General features: G+C 42.3%; 1 protein-coding gene across 6 annotated transcripts in view; it reads left to right on the top strand.

Moving 5' to 3' along the window:
- Positions 1 to 21,513, top strand: part of PCNT (pericentrin) — an 84,926-nt gene that overhangs the window by 22,909 nt on the left and 40,504 nt on the right. For all 6 annotated transcript variants that reach the window (XR_015951508.1, XR_015951507.1, XM_088675583.1 and 3 more), the window contains 9 exons: positions 2,576 to 2,792; positions 4,218 to 4,441; positions 7,190 to 7,644; positions 9,293 to 9,863; positions 10,781 to 10,972; positions 12,217 to 12,359; positions 15,566 to 15,789; positions 18,627 to 18,808; positions 19,406 to 19,568. Coding sequence is in view for 4 of the 6 variants with exons in the window: in XM_088675583.1 (XP_088531709.1) it covers positions 2,576 to 2,792; positions 4,218 to 4,441; positions 7,190 to 7,644; positions 9,293 to 9,863; positions 10,781 to 10,972; positions 12,217 to 12,359; positions 15,566 to 15,789; positions 18,627 to 18,808; positions 19,406 to 19,568 (2,371 nt within the window). In the remaining 2 variants the exon portion in view is untranslated. The remainder of the gene's footprint in view (positions 1 to 2,575; positions 2,793 to 4,217; positions 4,442 to 7,189; positions 7,645 to 9,292; positions 9,864 to 10,780; positions 10,973 to 12,216; positions 12,360 to 15,565; positions 15,790 to 18,626; positions 18,809 to 19,405; positions 19,569 to 21,513) is intronic.

Genomic DNA, 21,513 nt, shown 5'->3' with positions numbered 1-21,513 from the left:
TCAGTTTTACTAGCAAACTGGAGGTTATACTAACCCCTTTCCTGCCCTGGGAGGAGTGTGGGGAGCATTCACATGACACACCTACACCCTGCAGCTGACACACTAACGTGTTGCGACACACAGTTTGGAAAGCTCTGGTCTAGAGTAAGTGTCACGACCCCTAAGTTCAGCGGTCGCTACAGTGAGCTAAGGTTCCAGATTGGGTTCCGCCTCCAAGCCTGATGCTGGTGTTGAAGGACAACTGATCCTGCCGCTGCCAGGGAGGAGACAACTGAACCAGTTGCCACCACACCAAAGCCTGTAGAACCAAGCCAGAATCCTCATGAGTGGCTTCCCATGTGCTTACGGAAACAACTGCCTCCCCCCTCCCCCCCCACCAGTCGAGGCTGTGGAATGCAGAAATGTCTGTCTTTTAAGATTATCGACAGAGGCTTTGAGATTACATCTGATATTGCTGCATCAAACTGTTGACTCACGTCAAGCTTGTCTACTAAGACCCCTAGATCCTTTTCACACGTACTGCTAGTAAGGCAGGTGTCCCCATCTTATATTCGTGCAGCTGGTTCTTCCTGCTTAACATTTGTCCCTATTGAAATTCATCTTGTTGGTTTGGGCTCAGTTTTCCAATCTGTTAAGATCATTTAGAATCCCAATTCTGTCTTCTGCAGCATTAGCTGCTCCTACCAGTTTGGTGTCATCTGCAAATTTGATGAGCATCCCCTCAATTCCTTCATCCAAATCCACCTAACAGTTACCTCAATCAACCCACATTTTACCAGCTTCTTCACAAGAATATCATAGGGGACTTCGCCAGACGTTTCACTGAAATCAAAATACACTATGTCCACAGCATTCCCCCAATCCAGCAAGTTTTAAACTCCGTCAAAAAGAGAAATGAGATTTGTCTGACATGACTGGGATTTTGGGAAACCCTGGCTGGGTCTTCATAATCACCGCATCCTTTTCTAAGTGCCCACAGACCAACTGTTGCATTATCTGTTCTAGGACCTTTCCTGGTATTGATGTCAAGCTCACTGGTCAGTAGTTACATGGGTCTTCTCCCCCCCCCCCACTTTTGAAGATGGGGATAACATTTGCCTGTCTCCAGTCTGCAGGGATTTCACCTGTTCTCCAAGAATTCTCAAAGATTAGAGGCTCTGAGATTACATCCACAAGCTCCCTTGGGTGCAACTAATCAGGCCCTGCAGATTTGAGTTCATTTAAAGTAGCTAGGTGTTCCCTTACCACTCTTTTCCTATCTTGGGCTTCAGCTCTCTCCTTGCATTATTTATTCTGTTATCACTAGATTGGGCACTGCTTTCCTTTTGGGTGAAGACAGAGGCAAAGTAGGTGTCTAACAGTTCCTCCCTGTTGTTGAGAATCAGGTACAAGATAGATGATCCCCTTGTAGCTTCCTTCACCTTCAGGAAAATGAAATTGTCTATGAGGCAACTGAGGAATTTGTTGGCAGAGTTCTTGTTGCAATAGATATTGGGGTAGTTGAAGTCTCCCATGACTACTGTATCTCTCCTTTTTGAATGTTTGGCTATCTGCTCTAGGAAGGCATCATCCAAGTCTTCAGTCTGGCTTGGAGGTCTATAGCCAGGGCTGGCCCTCCCATGAGGTAAGGTGAGGCATTCCATTCATTCTAATGGACCAGTCTCCATAGCATAGTAGTGTTGCTGTTGCAGTCCACCTTGGGTAAGGCTGCAACCCATTAGTGGATATCAATGCACATGAAGACCAGTGCTACTTATGGCTTATGATCAATCCTAATTCTATTTATTAATACATTAGCATTCAGTTTTCCATCCTGATTGTGGCTGTACTAGAAGGCAGATCTACTTGTTGCATTTTATTGCTGATGACCGCCAAAGGGCTGTGAAGAATTTGCTCCATGTACAGTGGACACTCGGGTTGCGAATGTGATCCATGCGGGAGGCACGTTCGCAACCTGCAGTGCCACGTCTGCGCGGGTTGCAATTCGGCGCTTCTGCGCATGTGCAAAGCGCAATCTAGCGCTTCTGCGCATGCACGAGTGGCGAAACCCGAAAGTAACCCATTCTGGTACTTCCAGGTTCGGTGCGGTGTGCAACCCGAAACCACACAACCTGAAGTGTCTGTAACCTGAGGTACGACTAAATTGCTTGTGCTAATTTTAGTTGTTGGCATCTGTCTGTCTCAAGAGATAATGGAGTGCACCTCTGGGGTGAAGTCAAACTGCTGCGTTGGCAGCACTGAAGTAACGTCCTCGGCACAAGCCTGTGCAGTGTGTGTGGAGGTTCTAGGCTGTCTAGGCGACAAGATCCCTCTCTTGGCCTCACTGATGTGGGCCCAAAGGAAAGCAGAGCAAAACATTTGGCACCAGCTTGGCTGCAGGAGTTGTTGGAAGGAGGTGTACAAGGCGCCATCCAACTGTCTTAGGGGCTCCACTTTGGATTTGTGCAGGATTTACTGCTTAGCCTTTTCTTCTTGTGAAGTATAGTTTAGTAAAACAAGTGTTTTGCATGGAAAATTTAAAATGGATATGTTTAATAAATCTTACCATTGTTTTTCTTTTGCATGTTGGCTTCAGGAAGAACTCTCTTGTTTACGGTTGCATTTGGATAATAAACACAGAAGTGAGGTGGAATTATTAAGGTCTTCACTAACGCTTCAGTATGAAGAGACCCTAAAGAAGATGAGGATGGATCTTTCAGATAGATTCACTTCTGAAATGGAGCAACTGAAAAGAAAACATTGTTTAAGTCTTGAACAGCTCCGTGCCAAAATGTCAGAAGAGCACCTCAGAGGTAAGAAGTTGCAGGTCATAAGAATAACATGTAAAATTTCAATTTCCAAAATTACATTTATATGGAAAATGCTAGCTCAGTGTTCTAAACCAGTGAAATACATTGCTTTACTATAGTGCTCAGGCTATCACTTTCTAAGAATGGTTTTAGTTGATTTACCCTGTGAAACTAATATAAGCCACTCCTAGCCACAGAGGCCACCTATACATCAATTGATAAGGATGGTTCAAGAAGTTCCCCCGAACAACGGACCTGTTCCTTCAGAGGGAATGCAATCACATCATCTCTCTCCTGCATCTGAGAACCATTCACCCACAAAGGTTCTGCCTCCCCAGGATTCATACTCAGCTTATTAGCCTTCATTAGTCCACCACTGCATGCAGGCATCTGTCCAGGTCTTTCACCGTCTCTCCTGAATGAAATGTAACAGAGAAATAGAGCTGGGTATCATCAGCATACTGATTACACCTTGACCTCAAACTCCTAGTGACTGCTCCCAAAGGCTTCATATAGCTGGGGACAAAATAGAGACCTGTGCAGATGTTTAAAATAACTTTTGTTAAAAAACCAGAAGCCTTTTTTGTTAGGCGTTGTAGGACAGGAATTGCCAAAAGAGCGAAAGAAGCTATTCATGTATTCTACAACGGTGGCTAGGATTCTATTAGCTCAAAAATGGAAAGATGATAAGATACCAACAAAAGAAGAATGACAAGTCAAACTTACAGAATACACAGAAATGGTGGAACTCACAGGAAGACTCAGAGACAATGACAATGAAGACTTTAAAAAAGACAGAACCGTTCATGTTGTATCTACAGAAATATTGTTAAGAAATGGACTCACTAGCAGGGTTTGAGTAAACACAACTAAGAAAGTTAAGAAACAACAATATGGAAATTAATCAAGTGTAAGATGTAACTGGAAAGAAAATTTGGTATAAAAATGATAAGAATATAAGAGCATTTAGCTAAAAGATCAGAAAAATAAGAAAAATTAAGCAGAAGTAGCAAATATTTAAAGAACCAGTGGGGAAGTTGAGGGAAGTCATGGGGGGGGGAGTTTCGTTTTCTTTTATTTTTTCTCTTTTATATGGTAAATGTGTTGAATATTAAATTGTAAAATCTAATAATTTTTTAAAAAAAATAATAATAAAAAATAGAGACCTGTGCAATCCCATAGCATAACTGCCATGGGCCAGAGGAGCAGCCTCCGAGTGCTGGGGACACAACCCTGCAAATAGGAATGGAACCCGTGTAATAGCCGTGTTAATAATCTTCTAATAGTGTTAATATTCTAATCTAAACTAAGATTATAGCAATGAAACACTAAATATGACTTGTTCAGTTTTTTGTTATAATTTTGGTTTTCTTCTGTTGCAATTATGAAAACTGATGAGAAAATATTTTAAACTTTTATTATTTTCAGAAATTGCTAAACTTGGTCTACAAAGTGCTCAAGATGCTGCGCGTCAAGTAGAAATGGAAGTGGCTGAGCGATGCTTGGCACTAGAAAATGAGTACAAAGCTAAACTTTGTGTTCTTCAGGTTGAGACCCAAAAAGAAGACATAGAAGAATTGAGGAAAGAAAATACAAAATTAAAGGAAATTAGTGTGTGTCAAGAAATGCATTGGAAGGAGGAGCTGGAGCAGGTAAAATATGGAGGGATGTTGAAATATTGTGTTTCTGAGAAATAATTAAGGATTTTAATTAATACATATGTGTATAAACAATTTTTCAAAATGAGACAACATAAATTATGTTCTATATTATATTTTCAAGAATAAATAGTTCATTTGGACACATCTTAAGATATTGTAACTAAATTTGGCACAGATCTCAGTAGTTCCTGAGATCAAGGAACAGGGTTTTGTTTTGTTTTGTTTTGCTATGTTTGAATACTGTTGGATGGCATGTTGAGTCAAGCTGGCAGATTGAACCATTCAGAATTGCATTTATTGTCAGTGAGGACTGCTGTTCGCTTCTTTGAATTCCCAAACACTATTATTATTATTTGTGATCCTCCTTTTTATAGTGCTATCCTGTATATGTTTATGTGGAAGAAAATTCATAGCAGCAAAATGTTCTGTTCCCTTCTCTGGCTACTATTGCCTACACCCTCTTTACATGTCTTTGTAGAAGGATAGGGGGCTTCATGCACAAGGTGGAGAAGGACATGTTGGGCTGCTGGGAGAAGGGTTTTTTGTTTCTTAACACATGTTAAGTAAAGGAGGCTTTACAAAAGGAACATTTCCCATCCCCTTCTCTCAACAATGGCTTCCACCCCATCAGCTCCTTCAGGAGGGATCTCCTTGATCCTCTCCAGTGGTGGCTGTGGTGGGGAGGGCTGGGGAAAGAAACTTGGTTTCTCTGAACAGCTTCAGAAGAGCCGTTTCAGAAGTGCTTTGATATGCTTGGAAAAGGGACTTAATATGAAGGTTTCTTCTAGTCAATGGATGAGGTTATCCCGAGGGCTCCTCAGTTTGGGAATAAAGTACAGCTGGGGCAAGCAAAAAATACAGTTACAGTTTGTGTCACATTTTTTTACATTGTTTCTTGAACAAATGGAGGAGGAAGAAAAGGATACAAGTGCCTTCCCCAGAATTCAAACTAAGCCTAACAATGCTCTGGGAACTCCAAGGAACTGTGAGAGCGCTTGAAAGGTGGAGGTGGATGTCCTCCATCTGTTGATAAGAAGAAAAGTTATTGACAAGTCCAATGTTCTTACCTTGGTCAGCAATGAAGGCTATCCAGAGCAGGTTGTTCAATAGTAGTAGTGGATTGGAGATGGGAACGCTTGAGGGGGAAACGGAAAAATTTGAAGAAGAAAAAAGCAGCCCAGCCCCTCCCGGCCCCCCCCCAAAAAAAGTTGTTTGGAAAAAAATGGGGGGGACCTGTCTTTTCCCCAATTTTTTCTGGGGTTTTCCCACGCCTTCCAATCTTTAGTACTGGTATCTGTGGTTGATTCCCTTTGCTGTTCAGAATTAAGGGGAAATAATCCGTTGGATCCCCTTCTGATGACCTCATTGGCAGATGTAATGCCTAATGAATGAGCAGACTGGGGGCCAGATGACTCGTCTCAATGTCTTCCAGTGGAGCATTGGTATTGAAAGCTGCTAAGGTAGCACTCACTTGCCAAAGGAGCCATGTTCCTAGAGGGGGAAAATTAAGAGCTAGGCAGGCTAGACAGGTGTAGGCCTATGCTTTGACTTGGAAACTAGGATGATCAAGGGTCTAGAAGCCAAGCCTTATGAGGAACGGTTGAAGGAGCTGGGTATGTTTAGCCTGGGAAAGAGGAGACTGAGAGGAGATATGATAGCCATCTTCAAATATCTTAAGGGCTGTCACATGGAAGGTGGAGCAAGCTTGTTTTCTCCTGCTCTGGAAGGTAGGACTCAAACCAATGGCTTCAAGTTACAAGAAAGGAGATTCCAACTAAACATACGGAAACACTTTCTGACAGTAAGAGCTGTTTCACAGTGGAATGGTTTCCATTGGAAGGTTGTGAATTCTCCTTCCTTGGAGGTTTCTAAGCAGAGGTTGGGTAGCCATCGTTTCATGGATGCTTGAGCTGAGATTCCTGCATTGCAGGGAGTTGGACTAGGTGACCCTTGAGGTCCATTCCAACTCTATGCTTCTATTATTCTAACCTCATCCATAGAAGGCAAGTATCTTGGGAAAAGGGTTGATATATCCAAGTGGGGGCTGCAACAAAACACTGCTTCTATTCAAGGTTTCAGCCATTTCACACCTCCCCTCCTTCCCAAACATTCACCTGCATTCTGTACACTCATTGGGCTGTTTGAGCGGGATTGTACCTTGAAATCTGGATTTTTTTCATTGATTTCTATGGGAAGTTCTCATTTCTGGGAACATTTGAAAATTCTATCCCCTTCAAAATTTGGTCTGCATTGGTTTCATTTAAAAAGAGACTTTATGGATCACATTATGCTGCATTCAGTGCAGTCCCATACATGTCTACTCTGAAGTAAGTCCCATTGACATAAATGGGACATACTCCCAGTTAACTGGATATTGGATTAGTGTCTAATTTACTGGTACTTTCTATATTTGCTTTTTCCTGTATTAGCTTTCAGCAATTCCATGTGCGCTAGAAAATTGCTGAAAGCGTAAAATGCATAAAGTTAAAATGTATCTTGGGCTACAATCCTGTGCACATTTATGGGAGGGTAAGTCCCATAGAAAACAGTGGGATTGCTTCTGAGCAACTGTTTAGATGATAGTGCATGTTCATTTCTTAATATCATATAAAATAAGATATTTTTAATAAAGTTACTAAAAATGCAGAAGACTGGTAGTTCATAATATAAATTCAAGCAATTTGATATTGAGAGTTTATATGATTGAAACTTCAACTGATTATTTTTTTTAATTCACAGATTAAATGCAAACTCATTGAAGATCATGCAAATGAATTAAGCAAAGCTAGAGAGGAGTTGCAGGAAATGGAACAGACTCATAAAACAAAAGCTGAAGAATGGAAACGAGAACAGGAGGAATCGAGAAGAAAGGCTGAAGAGAAACTATTATTGCTGTGTAAAGAGCTTGAAAGCAAGGCAGAATACGAGAAGCAAGCCTTGCAAAAGCAGTTCGAATTTCGTGAAGCTGAAATGATTTGGCTTCAGCAGCAGCAGGCTGCTAGAATTGTAGAACTGGAGAAATCCTTAAAGGAGCAGCAAAATTGCGTCCGGCAGCTGGAGGACACTTTAGTAAATACACAGAAGACTTTGGCTCAATATGACAGTGAACTAACTTCCACTAAGACTCTCATTACTGAAGAGTTAGAAAAAGCCCAAGAAGTGTTACAAGAAGAATGGAAAGATGCACAGAGCAGGTTTGTAATTTACTATATTATCATTGCGATTATGATTTAAAACATTTCTTACCAGCTCTTCATTACAGAGCAATTTCAGAATAGGTTATCAAAAGTTTCAAATGCACAATATACCGTAGTTATTGAAAATGTCAAGTAAATCGCAAACAGCTAACTAAAAACATCCATACTGACATCAAATTCCACTAAAAGTGGGTAACTCTATACAGGAGAAGGTATTCTTTGGAGTATCCCAGCCCCAAGTTGTACAGGGCTATGTAAGTCTGTACATAATCAAGGTGTACGGTAGTAAAAGACTGGGAAGGACAGGCAAACATTTGTTTATGAATTACAATTAAAATGTAATTTCCCTATCTCATGGATGCTCAGAGCCTTCTTTTGAAAAGAAGTGGGCAGAAGACCCAAATTGAAAGGGTTTGTATGGAGGTGAACCAGGTTTCCTGTTTCAGAAACCAATTGGGGGGCGGGGAATGGTCCTGTGGGTGTTGAGTTGAGAAGAGAAATCTCTTAGGGTTCTTAATACAGTCTTCCTTAGGAGAAAGCTGGTCTTATTCTTTAGAGGTGTGTGTTTCAGCAGACTTGCCTTATTAATGCTTGCTCCCAATGACTGACAGATACCTTCTCATATGGAAATGTGTGTTTTTAAGCCAAGACACTTCCCATTTTCTTTTGGTAAATGACTGTTTCTGTGGGTAAGGGAGCTCTCCATTGTTAATATGGGATAGAAAGTGGAAGAGTTACATTTAAAAAATACGTAGTGAAATTTGTACGCCTTGCATTTTCTGTGCCTGTAATGGGAACGTATCTAGCACTTCTAGAATAATATGCAACAATGCTCTGAGAGTAAAATTGTGCTGTGGGGTAAAAATGAAATTGTCTTGTATGATATCAGTTCTGACATTTGATGAGGCTTTTGATAGCCGCAGGTCAATTCTGTGTCCAGGGCAGCTGTCTATCAGCTCCATCTGGTACACTGGCTGAAACCCTACCTGCCCACAGACTGTCTCGCCAGAGTGGTGCATGCTCTAGTTACCTCCCGCTTGGACTACTGCAATGCGCTCTACGTGGGGCTACCTTTGAAGGTGACCCGGAAACTACAACTAATCCAGAATGCGGCAGCTAGACTGATGACTGGGAGCGGCCGCCGAGACCACATAAGACTGGTCTTGAAAGACCTACATTGGCTCCCAGTATGTTTCGGAGCACAATTCAAAGTGTTGGTGCTGACCTTTAAAGCCCTAAATGGCCTCGGTCCAGTATACCTGAAGGAGTGTTTCCACCCCCACCGTTCTGCCATTGATGTCCAGTGCCGAGGGCCTTCTGGCGGTTCTCTCGCTCCAAGAAGCCAAGTTACAGGGAACCAGGCAGAGGGCCTTTTCGGTAGAGGCGCCCACCCTGTGGAACACCCTCCCATCAAATGTCAAGAGAATAAACAACTATCCCAACTTCTAGAAGACATCTGAAGGCAGCCCTGTTTAGGGAAGATTTTAATGTTTAATGCTGTATCATGTTTTTAATATTTGGTTGGGAGCCACCCAGAATGGCTGGGAAACCCAGCCAGATGGGTGGGGTATAAATAATAAATTGTTAGTGTTGGTCGTGCTGGTGTTGGTGTTGTGTTACTGTTTTTACTTCCTTGTAAATCTAGATCGGTGGAAGAGTATGAAGCTATTACTAAAAAAAATACGAGAGAACATGAGATTCTCTTTCAGGAGCTGAGGGAAAAACACACTCAGGAGCTCAGTCTCCAAAGGACAGAATTGCAGCATAAGCATAAGGAGCATATTTCGTCCCTGACATCCATTCTACAGACAAAGCACCAAGCTGACATTGAAACTCTCAAGTCTGTATTTGAGAGCAAGCAGCAGGCTCTAGAAACTCAGATAGCAGACCTGCAGAATAATCATCAAGCACAAATTACAGAACTGGAAACTAAGCATTTATCAAATTTGGATTCTCTAGAGTCTACATATATATCTGAAATTCAGCTCCTGCAAGATGAGCACAGGCAAGCTCTTGAAGATTTGTGGGTAGATTTCAGAGACCAGTTGCTTCAGAAAGATAAGGAAAATCAAATGTTTTTGGCTCAAGTAGATGAGATGAAACTTCAACATATTGAAGAGCTGCAGATTTGCCAAGACAATCTGAAAATAGAGTTGACTACACTTCACATGGGAAAACTTAAAACAATGGCAGCAGAACTAGAAGAAGCACATAACGTGAGTGATGCTAACCATTAATTACTCTTGGGTTTTAGTGATGCAGGTTGAACCAGATTATCACAGGTGCTGCAGGTTTCTAGTGTCTTTTTTCCTTGCACATATGGATTCCCCCCTACTTCTTGATTTGTAATAGCTATATAGTAGTTTACTGTGTTTTCTGAATCTATCAAACTATGGTTAATCCTATCCACAGTTTCTCTCTGCACTAGAACAGAAGCAAACTTCCAGATGAATTTCTGGCTCTTGAATGTAAACTGTTGTAGGCAGCAAATATAGTTTATCCATTCTGGACACCACGGCAAAATAGATTTACTGTGGAAGGGGAGGAGGGAGTCATCAAGAGAGGAGGGAGCATGTTGGCATGCAACATTTTCACAGACAGCCAAATCATGATTTGGCCAGCTATTGTATAGGCTTTGCTTTTGCTCTCTTTTAGTTTCTCTTTTGCCCTTTAAGTTTCTCCTTTTATTAGATTTTTATCTGTGACCAGAAACATGTATATTTTATTTGTGCACTGCACCTGCTGCATATGGTATCGGTATAGGGGAGGGCAAGATGGAGTAACTGACGTTAGTGCAGCAGAAAGTTTGTAACCCTTAAAGTTAGGGAATTTTACATTCTATAGCTGCCTAGGGAAACTGCTTAAAATCCTTATAATCTGTAAGTAAAGCAGCAAAATGAGCTACAACAGTTATATTTTTCTGGTACAAATGTCTCCCTTTGCTTTATTGTTTTGTAAAGGTATAAAGGTAAAGGTAAAGGAGCCCCTGACCTTCAGGTCCAGTCGTGTCCGACTCTGGGGTTGCGGCGCTCATCTCGCTCTATAGGCCGAGGGAGCCGGCGTTTGTCCGCAGACAGCTTCTGGGTCTGTGTGTAATTTGGGATTCCTGTTTTTAACTTTTCATTATGTATAGGAAGATTTGACCATAGTGCTAGGAAAACAACGATGTTTGTTGAAAGATGACTATCATAACGCCCTGGATGTGCAGCGGGAAGAAATCCTCCATATAGAGGAGCAGCATAAAAAAGCAATACAGGAACTTCAAGATATTCATATGGTGGAAGTTAATCAAGAAAAAGAAAGTGGCCAGCATCTTCAGACAGAGGTAAAACAACAAACAACAAGTGAGGATCTGCATTGATTTCTAAGAAAAGCAAAAATATTTTAACTTTGTTTCTGTAGGTTGCCTTCATTTGAAGCTGTCTTATTTGAGGAACAATATCAAGTGACACCTTTCTCTAGTTCTGCTGCAGCTGTAAATTAAATCATACATTAAGTGCATAAATGCATTTAACATACTGTATTACCTAATTAGTTTTGATAAAACTTTGTAAGCAAGTGCAGCAAAGGTGCCAAAGGCGGTTTCCCTCCCAGGGCAGTTAGCTGTGGAGGGGGAACTTGTTATTTAGATCATGATACAGAAGGAAATACTCCTTCCCTCCATCTATTTTCTTTTAACCATTAAAGGCAATTCATGCATTTGACATCTCTCTAATTTGACCCTTGCTGGGAAAACATATGATATAGAAATTTTCTTTTTCTGGCGTTAGTCAAATAAGCCAGTCTGTGGGACCAGCTATTGGAACTGACTCATTCCAAGGACTATACTAGCATTAATTACTAAATAAATTGCATTTCAAAGGTTTTAGATATTTCATTCCTTAGCCAGGTATGAAAGACATAGATATGATTACATTCTAAGGTAAGGTAAACTAGTCTGCAAGTTTCTAGAAAAACAATTCTTGGGCCAATTCTGAATTTGTTTTATCAATGCCCAATCTGAAGGTCTTTGAAATTTAAGTACTGTACTGATAGTATAGAGGCATTCACATTCATACTACTATAAAATTTCAGTGAGGCTTAGATGCCTAGCTGTTTTTTATTTCTTTACTTTGCTCTCTAGTATAACGAAACAGGGTTAGCATGGGGCAATTGCAGAAAGTAGAGATTGTATCATTAATACAAGCTTATATTCCTGTATGTGTATGACAGTCGTTGTCAAATCTTCTTTAAACAGGAAGAAGATCAGTTATTTCACATGCAGTACTCTCCATCCTGCTGTCCACTGTCATCCTGGGCTATCCTGGATTGTATTCACAGTGATACTGGAGTCTCCCAGGCTTTTGTTTACGGAGGGAGGGAATGCAACATTAAATCTGAGAGTGACTCAGGACTTCATGGTCTCTGTGGGAACCATGCCTCTGCTACAATTTTAACAATGAACTTAGCTATCAAAGTGCAGTAAAAGTTGCATTGTAGTATTTAGCATATTGAAAAATGAATTTTCCACCAAAACCTCTATATGCTGCTTTTGCAAAACCTTTTAGCTCATTGTTACATTTTCTACAGATGGAGGAGAAAGTCAAATTCCTAGAACTAGAAGATGCTGATGCTGAACTGAGAAACCTCCAGCAAGAAGATAGAGAGAATCAGGAAGGAGAGACTCTAATGGCCTTATTGAGATCTGATATGGACATTTGTAGTATTGAATGGTTAGTACATGATATTTAAAATATTTTTTTGGTTTTAATATAAATTACGTAAGCAGTATAAATTGAGGTTCAGAAAAGATAATACCATTGAAGCAGATAATGCTAGTAATCAGTATTAGAGAATAAGAACAAGATTGACATTAGACAAATGATTCTGGCTTGTTGACAGCTGCTCTGTGTTTTTTCCTCCATAGAGTTTGATGGGGGTTTGTTCTGGGAAAAAATGTCCATTTGTGCTGTTGTGTGATTTGTTATGTTAATTCAAGGGAAGCGTTGTGTATGTGGCTTTTCGTAGTAGTTTTAAAAATGTACTTTTGTGACGAATGTTAGTCAAGCCAGGGGGATTTATGAATGTGTCCTTCACACATGCTGAAGATTAACTTGTAAAAAGAAGTTACAGGTAGGTAGCCATGTTGGTCTGAGTCGAAGCAAAATAAAAAAATTCCTTCAGTAGCACCTTAAAGACCAACTAAGTTTTTATTTTGGTATGAGCTTTCATGTGCATGCACACTTCTTCAGATACACTTGAAACAGGTGTATCTGAAAAAGTGTGCATGCACACGAAAGCTCATACCAAAATAAAACTTAGTTGGTCTTTAAGGTGCTACTGAAGGAATTTTTTTATTTTGTAAAAGAAGGTTGAGGGGAGGGGAGAGTTTGAATGGGAATGTTGGATAGAGGGAGGGTCAGAGGGGAAATGACAAGAGTGTGCAATTAGGGACAGAAAAGCCCCGAGGGAAGAGGAGGGAGTGAGACAGAGACAGGGGAAAGTATATTTGATGGATTTATTTATTTTATTGTTAAGATTGAGTTACTGAATCTCATTCCGCTGTTATAATGATAAATTGGGGGCTTATACAACTTATAGTTTGAAAATAGCTCAGCTAATTTATTTGAAATTTGGCAGTGTAGGAGAGTAAGGTTTGAGTATGGTTAATGCCAGAATTGAGGAGGAAAAGTTAATGCATGATATATCTCCAGGTAGCATGGCAGTAGGGGGATGGGGGAAGGAGGGAGGTGGCTGAGATTTTCTCTCTGGATCCCTGCATGCTTGCTCCTTCTCACTAAGCCACGGTTAGGCATGGTAAGACACCCCCCTTTTATTGTTCAGAGACGGAATTAAACTTTTTATTTCATTTGCAGATAGACCCTAGAACTTTTGCGCTCTGGAAAACTCAGGGGAGAAGTGTAGCTGATGTCCCTTTAGGTTTTTCACAGCCTTCCAGTTGTCTTGCAAACACATTCTATCCCAGCATATATATATTTTCAAAGCAAAAGCTATTTTCACACTTTGTTTTGTGTGCTGTGTTACATTTGCTATGCTTCCCATTGATGTTTTACCCAGTCAAAAAGATGTGAAGGCTTGAAAAACCAGAGGTCCCCCCCCTCATTTTTCTAGGGTTCCCCCATTCCCCCCCAAATGGAGGGATGAACCCTCCCCCCCTGCAGTTTTCCAATCTTTTTTCCATGCTTTCCTATGTCTACCCATCCTCTTCTCAAACAATGATATCTTTCTCATCCTTGTTATTTTTTTTAAAAAAATATTTTATTGCATTTCTATGCCAGCCTTTTCTCCAAGGAACACAAGCTGGTGTGCATGATTCTTCCCCTCCTTATTTACCGTAACCCCCACAACAAGCCTGTGAGTTAGGTTAGGCTGAATGGCAGGAACTGGCCCAAGAACACCCAGTGAACTTCATGCCCAAGTGGGGATTTGTGACCTGGTCTCCCAGGTCCAAGTCTGACGTTAACCACTACTCTACACTGGCTTATCAACCAGGGTGCCAAAGTCTCTATTACAATACTTTTGTTTCAATGCAATAGGTAAAGGAGTCTGAGAGAGAGAGAGAGAGAGAGAGAGAGAGAGAGAGAGAGAGAGAGAGAGAGAGAGAGATTATGTGATTGAGAGGAGAGAGCATTAGGAAATGAATTTAAAATAAAACTGTTGATATCATAACATACAAATCTGTGGTGTGACTGAATTTGGAATACTGGGAATACTGGTTGCCTCATCTCAAAAAGGACCTTGTACAGCTGGAGTAGGTTCAGAAAAGAGAAACCAAAATGATTAAGGGGATATACATAAGAGAGCAATACCTTTTTCTATAACATTTTAATTAACAAGCTTTTATGGATAAGTGGAATGCACTGTAGATTCCTTCTGTTTCCCACCCTGAGTACAAATAACTCCAGCTAAAATCTTACATTCATTTTTCATCTGGTGCTGAACTATACCTCAGCCCTTGCTGGGAAAGAAAGAAGTTTCTCTGCTTCTCACAGATCAGCTGGAGAAGTTAGGCACTGTCAGGGGATTGTTGCGGCTACTCTCGAGTAAAGACGCTCCAGTCCGCACTGTCTTTCAGAGTTTTATTGTGCATACTATTTACAGTGCAGAGATAACAGAAAACATGACCGCCTAGTCCGATTCAGAACCCGGCAGTGGCTGCCACCTGCTTTTCGGCCAGCATAAAAGCCTGGGCACCCCAAAATGCCGCCCCTTCGCCCTACGTGTGGGCGCGCGCCTCAATTCGGGCGCCGGAAGGAGAGGTTTCCCCTCTTGCTGGCTGGGGCGGTCCCTCATCCACTGACCCTCGACCAGAGCAGTGCCAGGGCTCTGACACGTCTCTTAGCCCTTCCTGCACTCCCTGTTCTCCATAGCGTTGCCAGGGCTCAGACACCTCACTGAGCCCTCTCTCCAAACCGCTCAATTCCTCATTCCCTTCTCCTGACCCGCTGCTAGTGCTGTCTCTGGGCGAAGTGCTGGTCAGGATGACTGGGGAAGGCTCCCTGTAGGGAGTCCCCCTGACAGGCACCAACCAAGTGACAATAAATATTGGCTTGATCGTGATTGGATGGTTCCCAAACACTAAATGCACTTGGGGAATTTTGAACATTGCTTAGGTGCATTAGTGTATGAAGGAAGATAGCCAATGGAAGGAGTGTGGCAGGCTGAGGATGAGAGTGAAAAGTTCATAGGGAGAATGGGTCAAGAGTCCAGAGAGCAGGCAAGGTGGCAGCAAAGCTGCTGAGAAAACAGCAATGTCTATGCAGACATTGGATCAATGACTGCCTAGAAAGTGCAGAAGGCAGATCATTGGGAGGGTAGATTTTGTTCAGTATTGAAGGAGATGTGCTAGTGATCATACAGAGGGAAATCTTTGGCAGAACAGAGACAGAACAGCTCAATTATATATGTTTTATTCTAGGAAAAAGTTGCAAGAGTCTTATCAGCATGCTTTGAAATTGCTTCTGAAAATGGTGAAGGCTACAAAAGATACTGAAGACCTCATCTACAAGAAGATTGGTCTTCGTCTTGATGAGAGCCTAGCATCTGGAGATTCAGGAGAGAGTCGGAGTATCATTGGAGAAATAGTACTTGCACAAAATCGTAAAGCTGTGGAGAAATGGGGCATAGAGAAAAGCAGTAGAGGTAATTGTGCGCAGAGAAAAACTAAAACTACCATGGGTTTCAAATACATTGTCTTCAAATAACTTTCCTCATGTGTTTAATCTCTACTGTTGAAAGTGCTTGACTTTGGATGTATCATGCCATAAGTCTTTCCAATATCTATTCCTCTTTTCCATCTTTAAGTATTTCCGAGACCCTGTTCAGATGTTACTTGTCTGGGTTCTACTCAGGTTATGATGGGGATCAGACCTTGGGCTGACTTTTACTCTTTTTACTCTCCTTTGTTCCTCCTTCACCATATATAGAAACTGATTAATAAGCTGGAGGTTTCAAGCTACCATATTTTTCGCTCCATAAGACGCACCTGACCAAAATACGCACCTGATTTTTAGAGGAGGAAAGGGGGAAAGCCCCGTTTTTTTGAACATCAGCTCAAAGTTGTGCAGCCTCTTTTGCAAATGGGAAAAGCCCCCTTTTTGGGTGGATCAGCTCACAGTTGTGCAGCTTTTTTGCAAAGGGAGAAAGCTCCATTTTTTTCAGGATCAGCTTAAAGTTGTGCAGCTTCTTTTGCAAAGGGGAAAAGCTCCATTTTTTTGAGGATCAGCTCAAAGTTGTTGAGCTTACCTTGCAAAGGGAAAAAAATCCTGTTTTTATGGGGTTCAACTCACAGTTCTGCAGCTTCTTTAGGAAAGAAAAGGGAGCCATTTCTACAGTTTCCAGACAGATAATCTAACCAGCCAGTCACATGTTGCTGGGGAAACACAACAATGGAGGCCTGGGCAAGGGGGCAGGCCAGGAAGGGAGCTAGCGTCTCTGATCTCCCACCCCGATCTCTTGCAGTCAGCTGCTGAGCGGGTTCCTTTCAACACCATCTTTCCCTCTTGTTAGCCTTTAGCTCATTCTTAAAAAAACACAACACGATCTGCTTTTCGCCCCTGGCAAATTCGGCCCAGGGACCATGCATTCGCTCCATAAGACGCATAGACATTTCCTCTTACTTCTTTTAGGAGGACAGAAGTGTGTCTTATGGAGCAAAAAATATTTGAATTTTAATTGGGGGGGGGGTTAAATGTTCAAATAGGAAGAAATGAAGAAACATTCTTTATACTTAGCACTACCTGTTAATAGTCATGAACGACTCTGGGGTTGCGCGCTCATCTCGCATTATTGGCCGAGGGAGCCGGCGTATAGCTTCCAGGTCATGTGGCCAGCATGACAAAGCCGCTTCTGGCAAACCAGAGCAGCACATGGAAACGCTGTTTACCTTCCCGCTGTAGCAGTTCCTATTTATCTACTTGCATTTTTGACGTGCTTTCGAACTGCTAGGTTGGCAGGAGCTGGGACCAAGCAACAGGAGCTCACCCCGTCACAGGGATTCGAACCACCGACCTTCTGATCAGCAAGCCCTAGGCTCAGTGGTTTAACCACAGCGCCACCTGGGTCCCTTACCTGTTAATAAATACTACTAATAATAATTTAATATTTATACCATGCCCACCTGTCTGGGTTGCCGCAGCCACTCTGGGTGACTTCCAACAGAATATTAAAAAACATAACAAAGTACAATTACATAATTCTACTATACAGATTATTGTTTAGTGGTTCCCACTAAACAGTGGTTCCCAAACAATTTTTTGGGCCAAACCCCCCCCCCGGTTCCCTAAACCAGGCATCCCCAAACTGCGGCCCTCCAGATGTTTTTGCCTACAACTCCCATGATCCCTGGCTAACAGGACTAGTGGTCAGGGATGATGGGAATTGTAGTCCAAAACATCTGGAGGGCCGAAGTTTGGGGATACCTGCCCTAAACTGATCCCAGTGCCCCCACCCTACTCTGTAAAAAACATTCAGAATAGCAATTTGCACATCCAGTTAAGGAAGATAATAACACAAAAAATCAAGAGTATCAATTTATTCAAACTATTGTTAAAGTGATTTAGTTTAATTAATTCAACAAAATTGATGAAATTGATGAACTTGATCCTGTGAAACCAGTTTTCCAAAGTCTGAGATACCACATTGTTTTTAATGCAATGGATGGGATTGATCAAGTGATACCACTTCCTCAATGTCAGGTTTAAAGTCTCTTAACAGAAGTCTTATATCACCATGTTTAGTAATCTGGAGTAGATTTATTTGCTTAAACAGAAGTAGGATGACCGAACTAAAACGGCCTTCCACTAAATGTGATGTTAGAAATTCAACAAGGAGCTTCTTAACAACCTGCTGATTGTGTAGGAGAGTGACCAGAAATTTCCTTCTGTAACCAAATCTCACTGTAAAATTTCTTAAACATTTGCTTCAGCTCAAATTAGTTTTTTCTTCACTACCTCTGTTCCACAGTACAGTCGTACCTTGGAAGCTGAACAGAATCCATTCCGGAAGTCCATTCAACTTCCAAAACGTTTGACTTCCAAGGCGGGGCTTCCGATTGGTTGCAGGAGCTTCCGCTGGACGTTCAGCTTCCAAAAGAACATTTGCAAACCAGAACACTCACTTCCAGGTTTGCAGTGTTCAGGAGCCAAAACATTCAACTGCTAGTCAACCAAGGTACGACTATATCTGAAAATGGATTTATCATCCAATCTGAAATTTAAATACACAGCAAGGAATGTGCTTTGCTCTGGGCTCTAGCCTGGTCAATCATACATAAGTGATCAGTGCATTCAGAGGGGCTCACCTCCAGAGCCCGCCTGCTTGACTCTTAGCACCCCCATAGGTAACACTACCTTTCCCCAGAGGGCAGTACTGCCCACTTTGGGAATCACACTGGTATAACAAGTTATTTTGTTGTCTCTGTTTTTGTTTTTAAATCTGTGACATTTTAATTTCTTGAATTCTTGATCAAACTCTGCCAGAACACAGCTTTGATTCTTCGTTGCCTGATGAAGTATCTGAACTGAGTGAGCATTTATGTGAAAGTATTTTTGAAAACCCAAACCTGGTGTTCGAAAATGAAGAATGGATTCATAAAATTTGTCATTGTTTGCACATTGCTGTGGAAAAGCTTCTAGAGCTGGTTGCTGAATCAACTAAACAGGTAAACTTATATTAATGTTTACTTAATTTTGAAGTGTAACCATATACTGTATATTAATAGTGTGATGTTGAGCATTACTGAGGATCTGTATCTTCTAATATACAGTCATACCTCGGTTGGGACCCAGGTGGCGCTGTGGTTAACAGGGAACAGGGAAGAGGGACACAGCCGTATGGAGAGATGAATGTGTGCAAGGTCGCATCCGCACCATAGCACTATTGCACCACTTTAGCAGTCATGGATAATCCCGGGAAATTTAGTTTATGGGTGCTGGGAACTGTAGCTCTGTGAGGTCAGCACCCTTAACAAGAGTGGTTTCATTAAACTGCATAAGTAGACATGTCAGAGATTTAAGATTGTGTGAAGGGGGAAATGTCTGTGAAGGGGGAAATCACTACTGTTCGGAATAGTGATTCAAAAGTTATGTCAGAGGATTTTGGTAGCATAAGGATAAGGTAGCTTCTTAATACAAACAGTGATTTGTTGTATGTTACTTAGTTAGCAAAGCCTAAAATAAATAATCATTTAAGAAGTCTAAAATATTAGAAATACAGCCTAGCCTTTTATTTAGTGTCTTAAACATTTCATTCTTTGAAGCTGGAGGAAACTCATAAAACTCATATTCACTATGAAGAGGAATTAAAGCGTAGGAACTGGGAAGCATGTCAGGTGGTTCACGAACGCCACAAGCTAATGGACTGTCTTAATGAAGAAAGTGAGGCAAAGAATAATCTGGTACTGGAACTTCACAAAGCAAGAGGTATGGAAAGAAAAAATGAAATTTCTTGTGTGGTGCTAAAACTTTGCGGGGATCTAATGCAGTTCTAAAGTGTGGTCTGCATGGGTAATTTTCTCCTACGCCTGAGCAGCCTGTTCAGCCTGTGAGCATGACCACAATTGCATGGTGAAACAAAAGTCTACATATAGACACAGTGACACCCTAGTTATCATGGCACCCTTTTTCCAGTTGCCATAATGATAGTTTCCGTTGAGGCTATATCTGTTAACAGTTCGGTTTCTGCTACTGTCTTTCTGTCCACCATCTTATCTGAAAGACTGTCACATATAGAACAAAAAATGCACACAGACTGCAATCCTATGCATACTTGACTGGGGTTACAGGTGGCGCTGTGGGTTAAACCACAGAGCCTAGGGCTTGCCGATCAGAAGGTAGGCGGTTTGAATCCCTGCGACGTCCCTGCTCCTGCCAACCTAGCAGTTTGAAAGCACGTCAAAGTGTAAGTAAATAGGTATCGCTCCGGCAGGAAGGTAAATGGTGTTTCCATGCACTGCTCTGATTCGCCATAAGCGGCTCAGTCATGCTGGCCACATGACCCGGAAACTGTCTGCGGACAAACGCCAGCTCCCTCGGCCAATAACGCGAGATGAGCACCGCAACCCCAGAGTCTTCCACGACTGGACCTAATGGTCAGGGGTCCCTTTACCTTTTACTTGTTTTCTAGAAAACATGTAATAGGTTGCATTTACCCAAATAGAAGCCACACTTTTTTTTCGAAATTCCAGCTATGAAAAGTTAAAGTGCGGCTTATATTCATGACCTTACAAATCGGAGGTGGGATGGAGAGCAGCTGGCGTTGAGGCTTGCCGGGCTGCCTCTTCGATGGAGATGAGTGGAGCACTATGCATGTATGGGCCCACTCCCCTCTTGCGTTCGCTTTGGACAGCAGGCGGCTCACAGCGCCGCCCCTCCTGGCCCTGCGCGCCGTTACAAGGACATCCCGTCGGGTATGGATTGCAAGCTGGAGGCGCAGCACATAGTCAGCATCTTGGTGGGCAAGATGTACAGTGTGTGGGGCCAGCGCAGCGGTGGCAAGCTGCATAGGAACCGCCTGGTGTTGCTTATCTTGCACAGCACCTGGCAGGTCTACCTGAGTGAGTAATCTCATGGTCAATGGTATCAACGGCCACTGAGAGATCCAGCAGAACAGATTTCACTTTTGTCCCTAGCCTGCCAGAGATCATTGACCCGTGCAACCAAGGCAATTTCAGTCCCACGATGAAGCCTGAATCCCAATTGGAAGGGATCCAATTGGTCTGTATCCTCCAGGCGTGCTTTGAGTTGTTCAGCAACCACCTGCTCAGTCACCTTGCCCAGGAGTGGAAGATTTTAGACTGGGCGATAGTTGGCCATATGGGCCGGTCTAAAGATTTTTTTTTAAGAAGAGGTTTAATAACTGCCTCTTTCAGCATGTCAGGGAAGGCTCCCTCACAGAGGGAAGGACAAAAATGTGTGGTTAAGAGGGTGAAGACGGGGGGGGGGAGGTGCTGGAAGCTGAAGAGGCAATAGGGCTCAGTGAGCTGAGAGAATCGGTGGCGGAGAAAAGTCCAGAATCAGAGGTGGAAACGGAAGCAGGAGAGTGGGAGGAGGGAGGCCAAGAGGCAGAGATGTCAGGCTGGCGAAGAGTCACACATGTCTCCCTCTGCTGCTACAACAAACTTCCCTCCCCTACCTCCCAGAACCAGAAGAGGCATGCAATGGGTGGAGGAGAGGTTGGCTGCATGCAGGCACAGCCTTTGATTGCTTGGGGAAAGCCCTGGAGAGGAGGGAATTTGGACAGCGGTGGGGAGGCAGGGACTTTTGGTCTCAGCAACTGATTTATGGGGTAAGACTTATGGGGATGAGCCACTGTGCTTATTGGGTCTGACACTCAGTGAAGTTTGTGAAGATCATGGTTTTGCTAAGA

This window comes from Zootoca vivipara, chromosome 1, assembly GCF_965207765.1.
Source record: "Zootoca vivipara chromosome 1, rZooViv2.hap1.1, whole genome shotgun sequence".
Taxonomy (NCBI): domain Eukaryota; kingdom Metazoa; phylum Chordata; class Lepidosauria; order Squamata; family Lacertidae; genus Zootoca; species Zootoca vivipara.
Note: the sequence above shows the minus strand (reverse complement) of the source record. Positions and strands in the feature narration are given on the sequence as shown.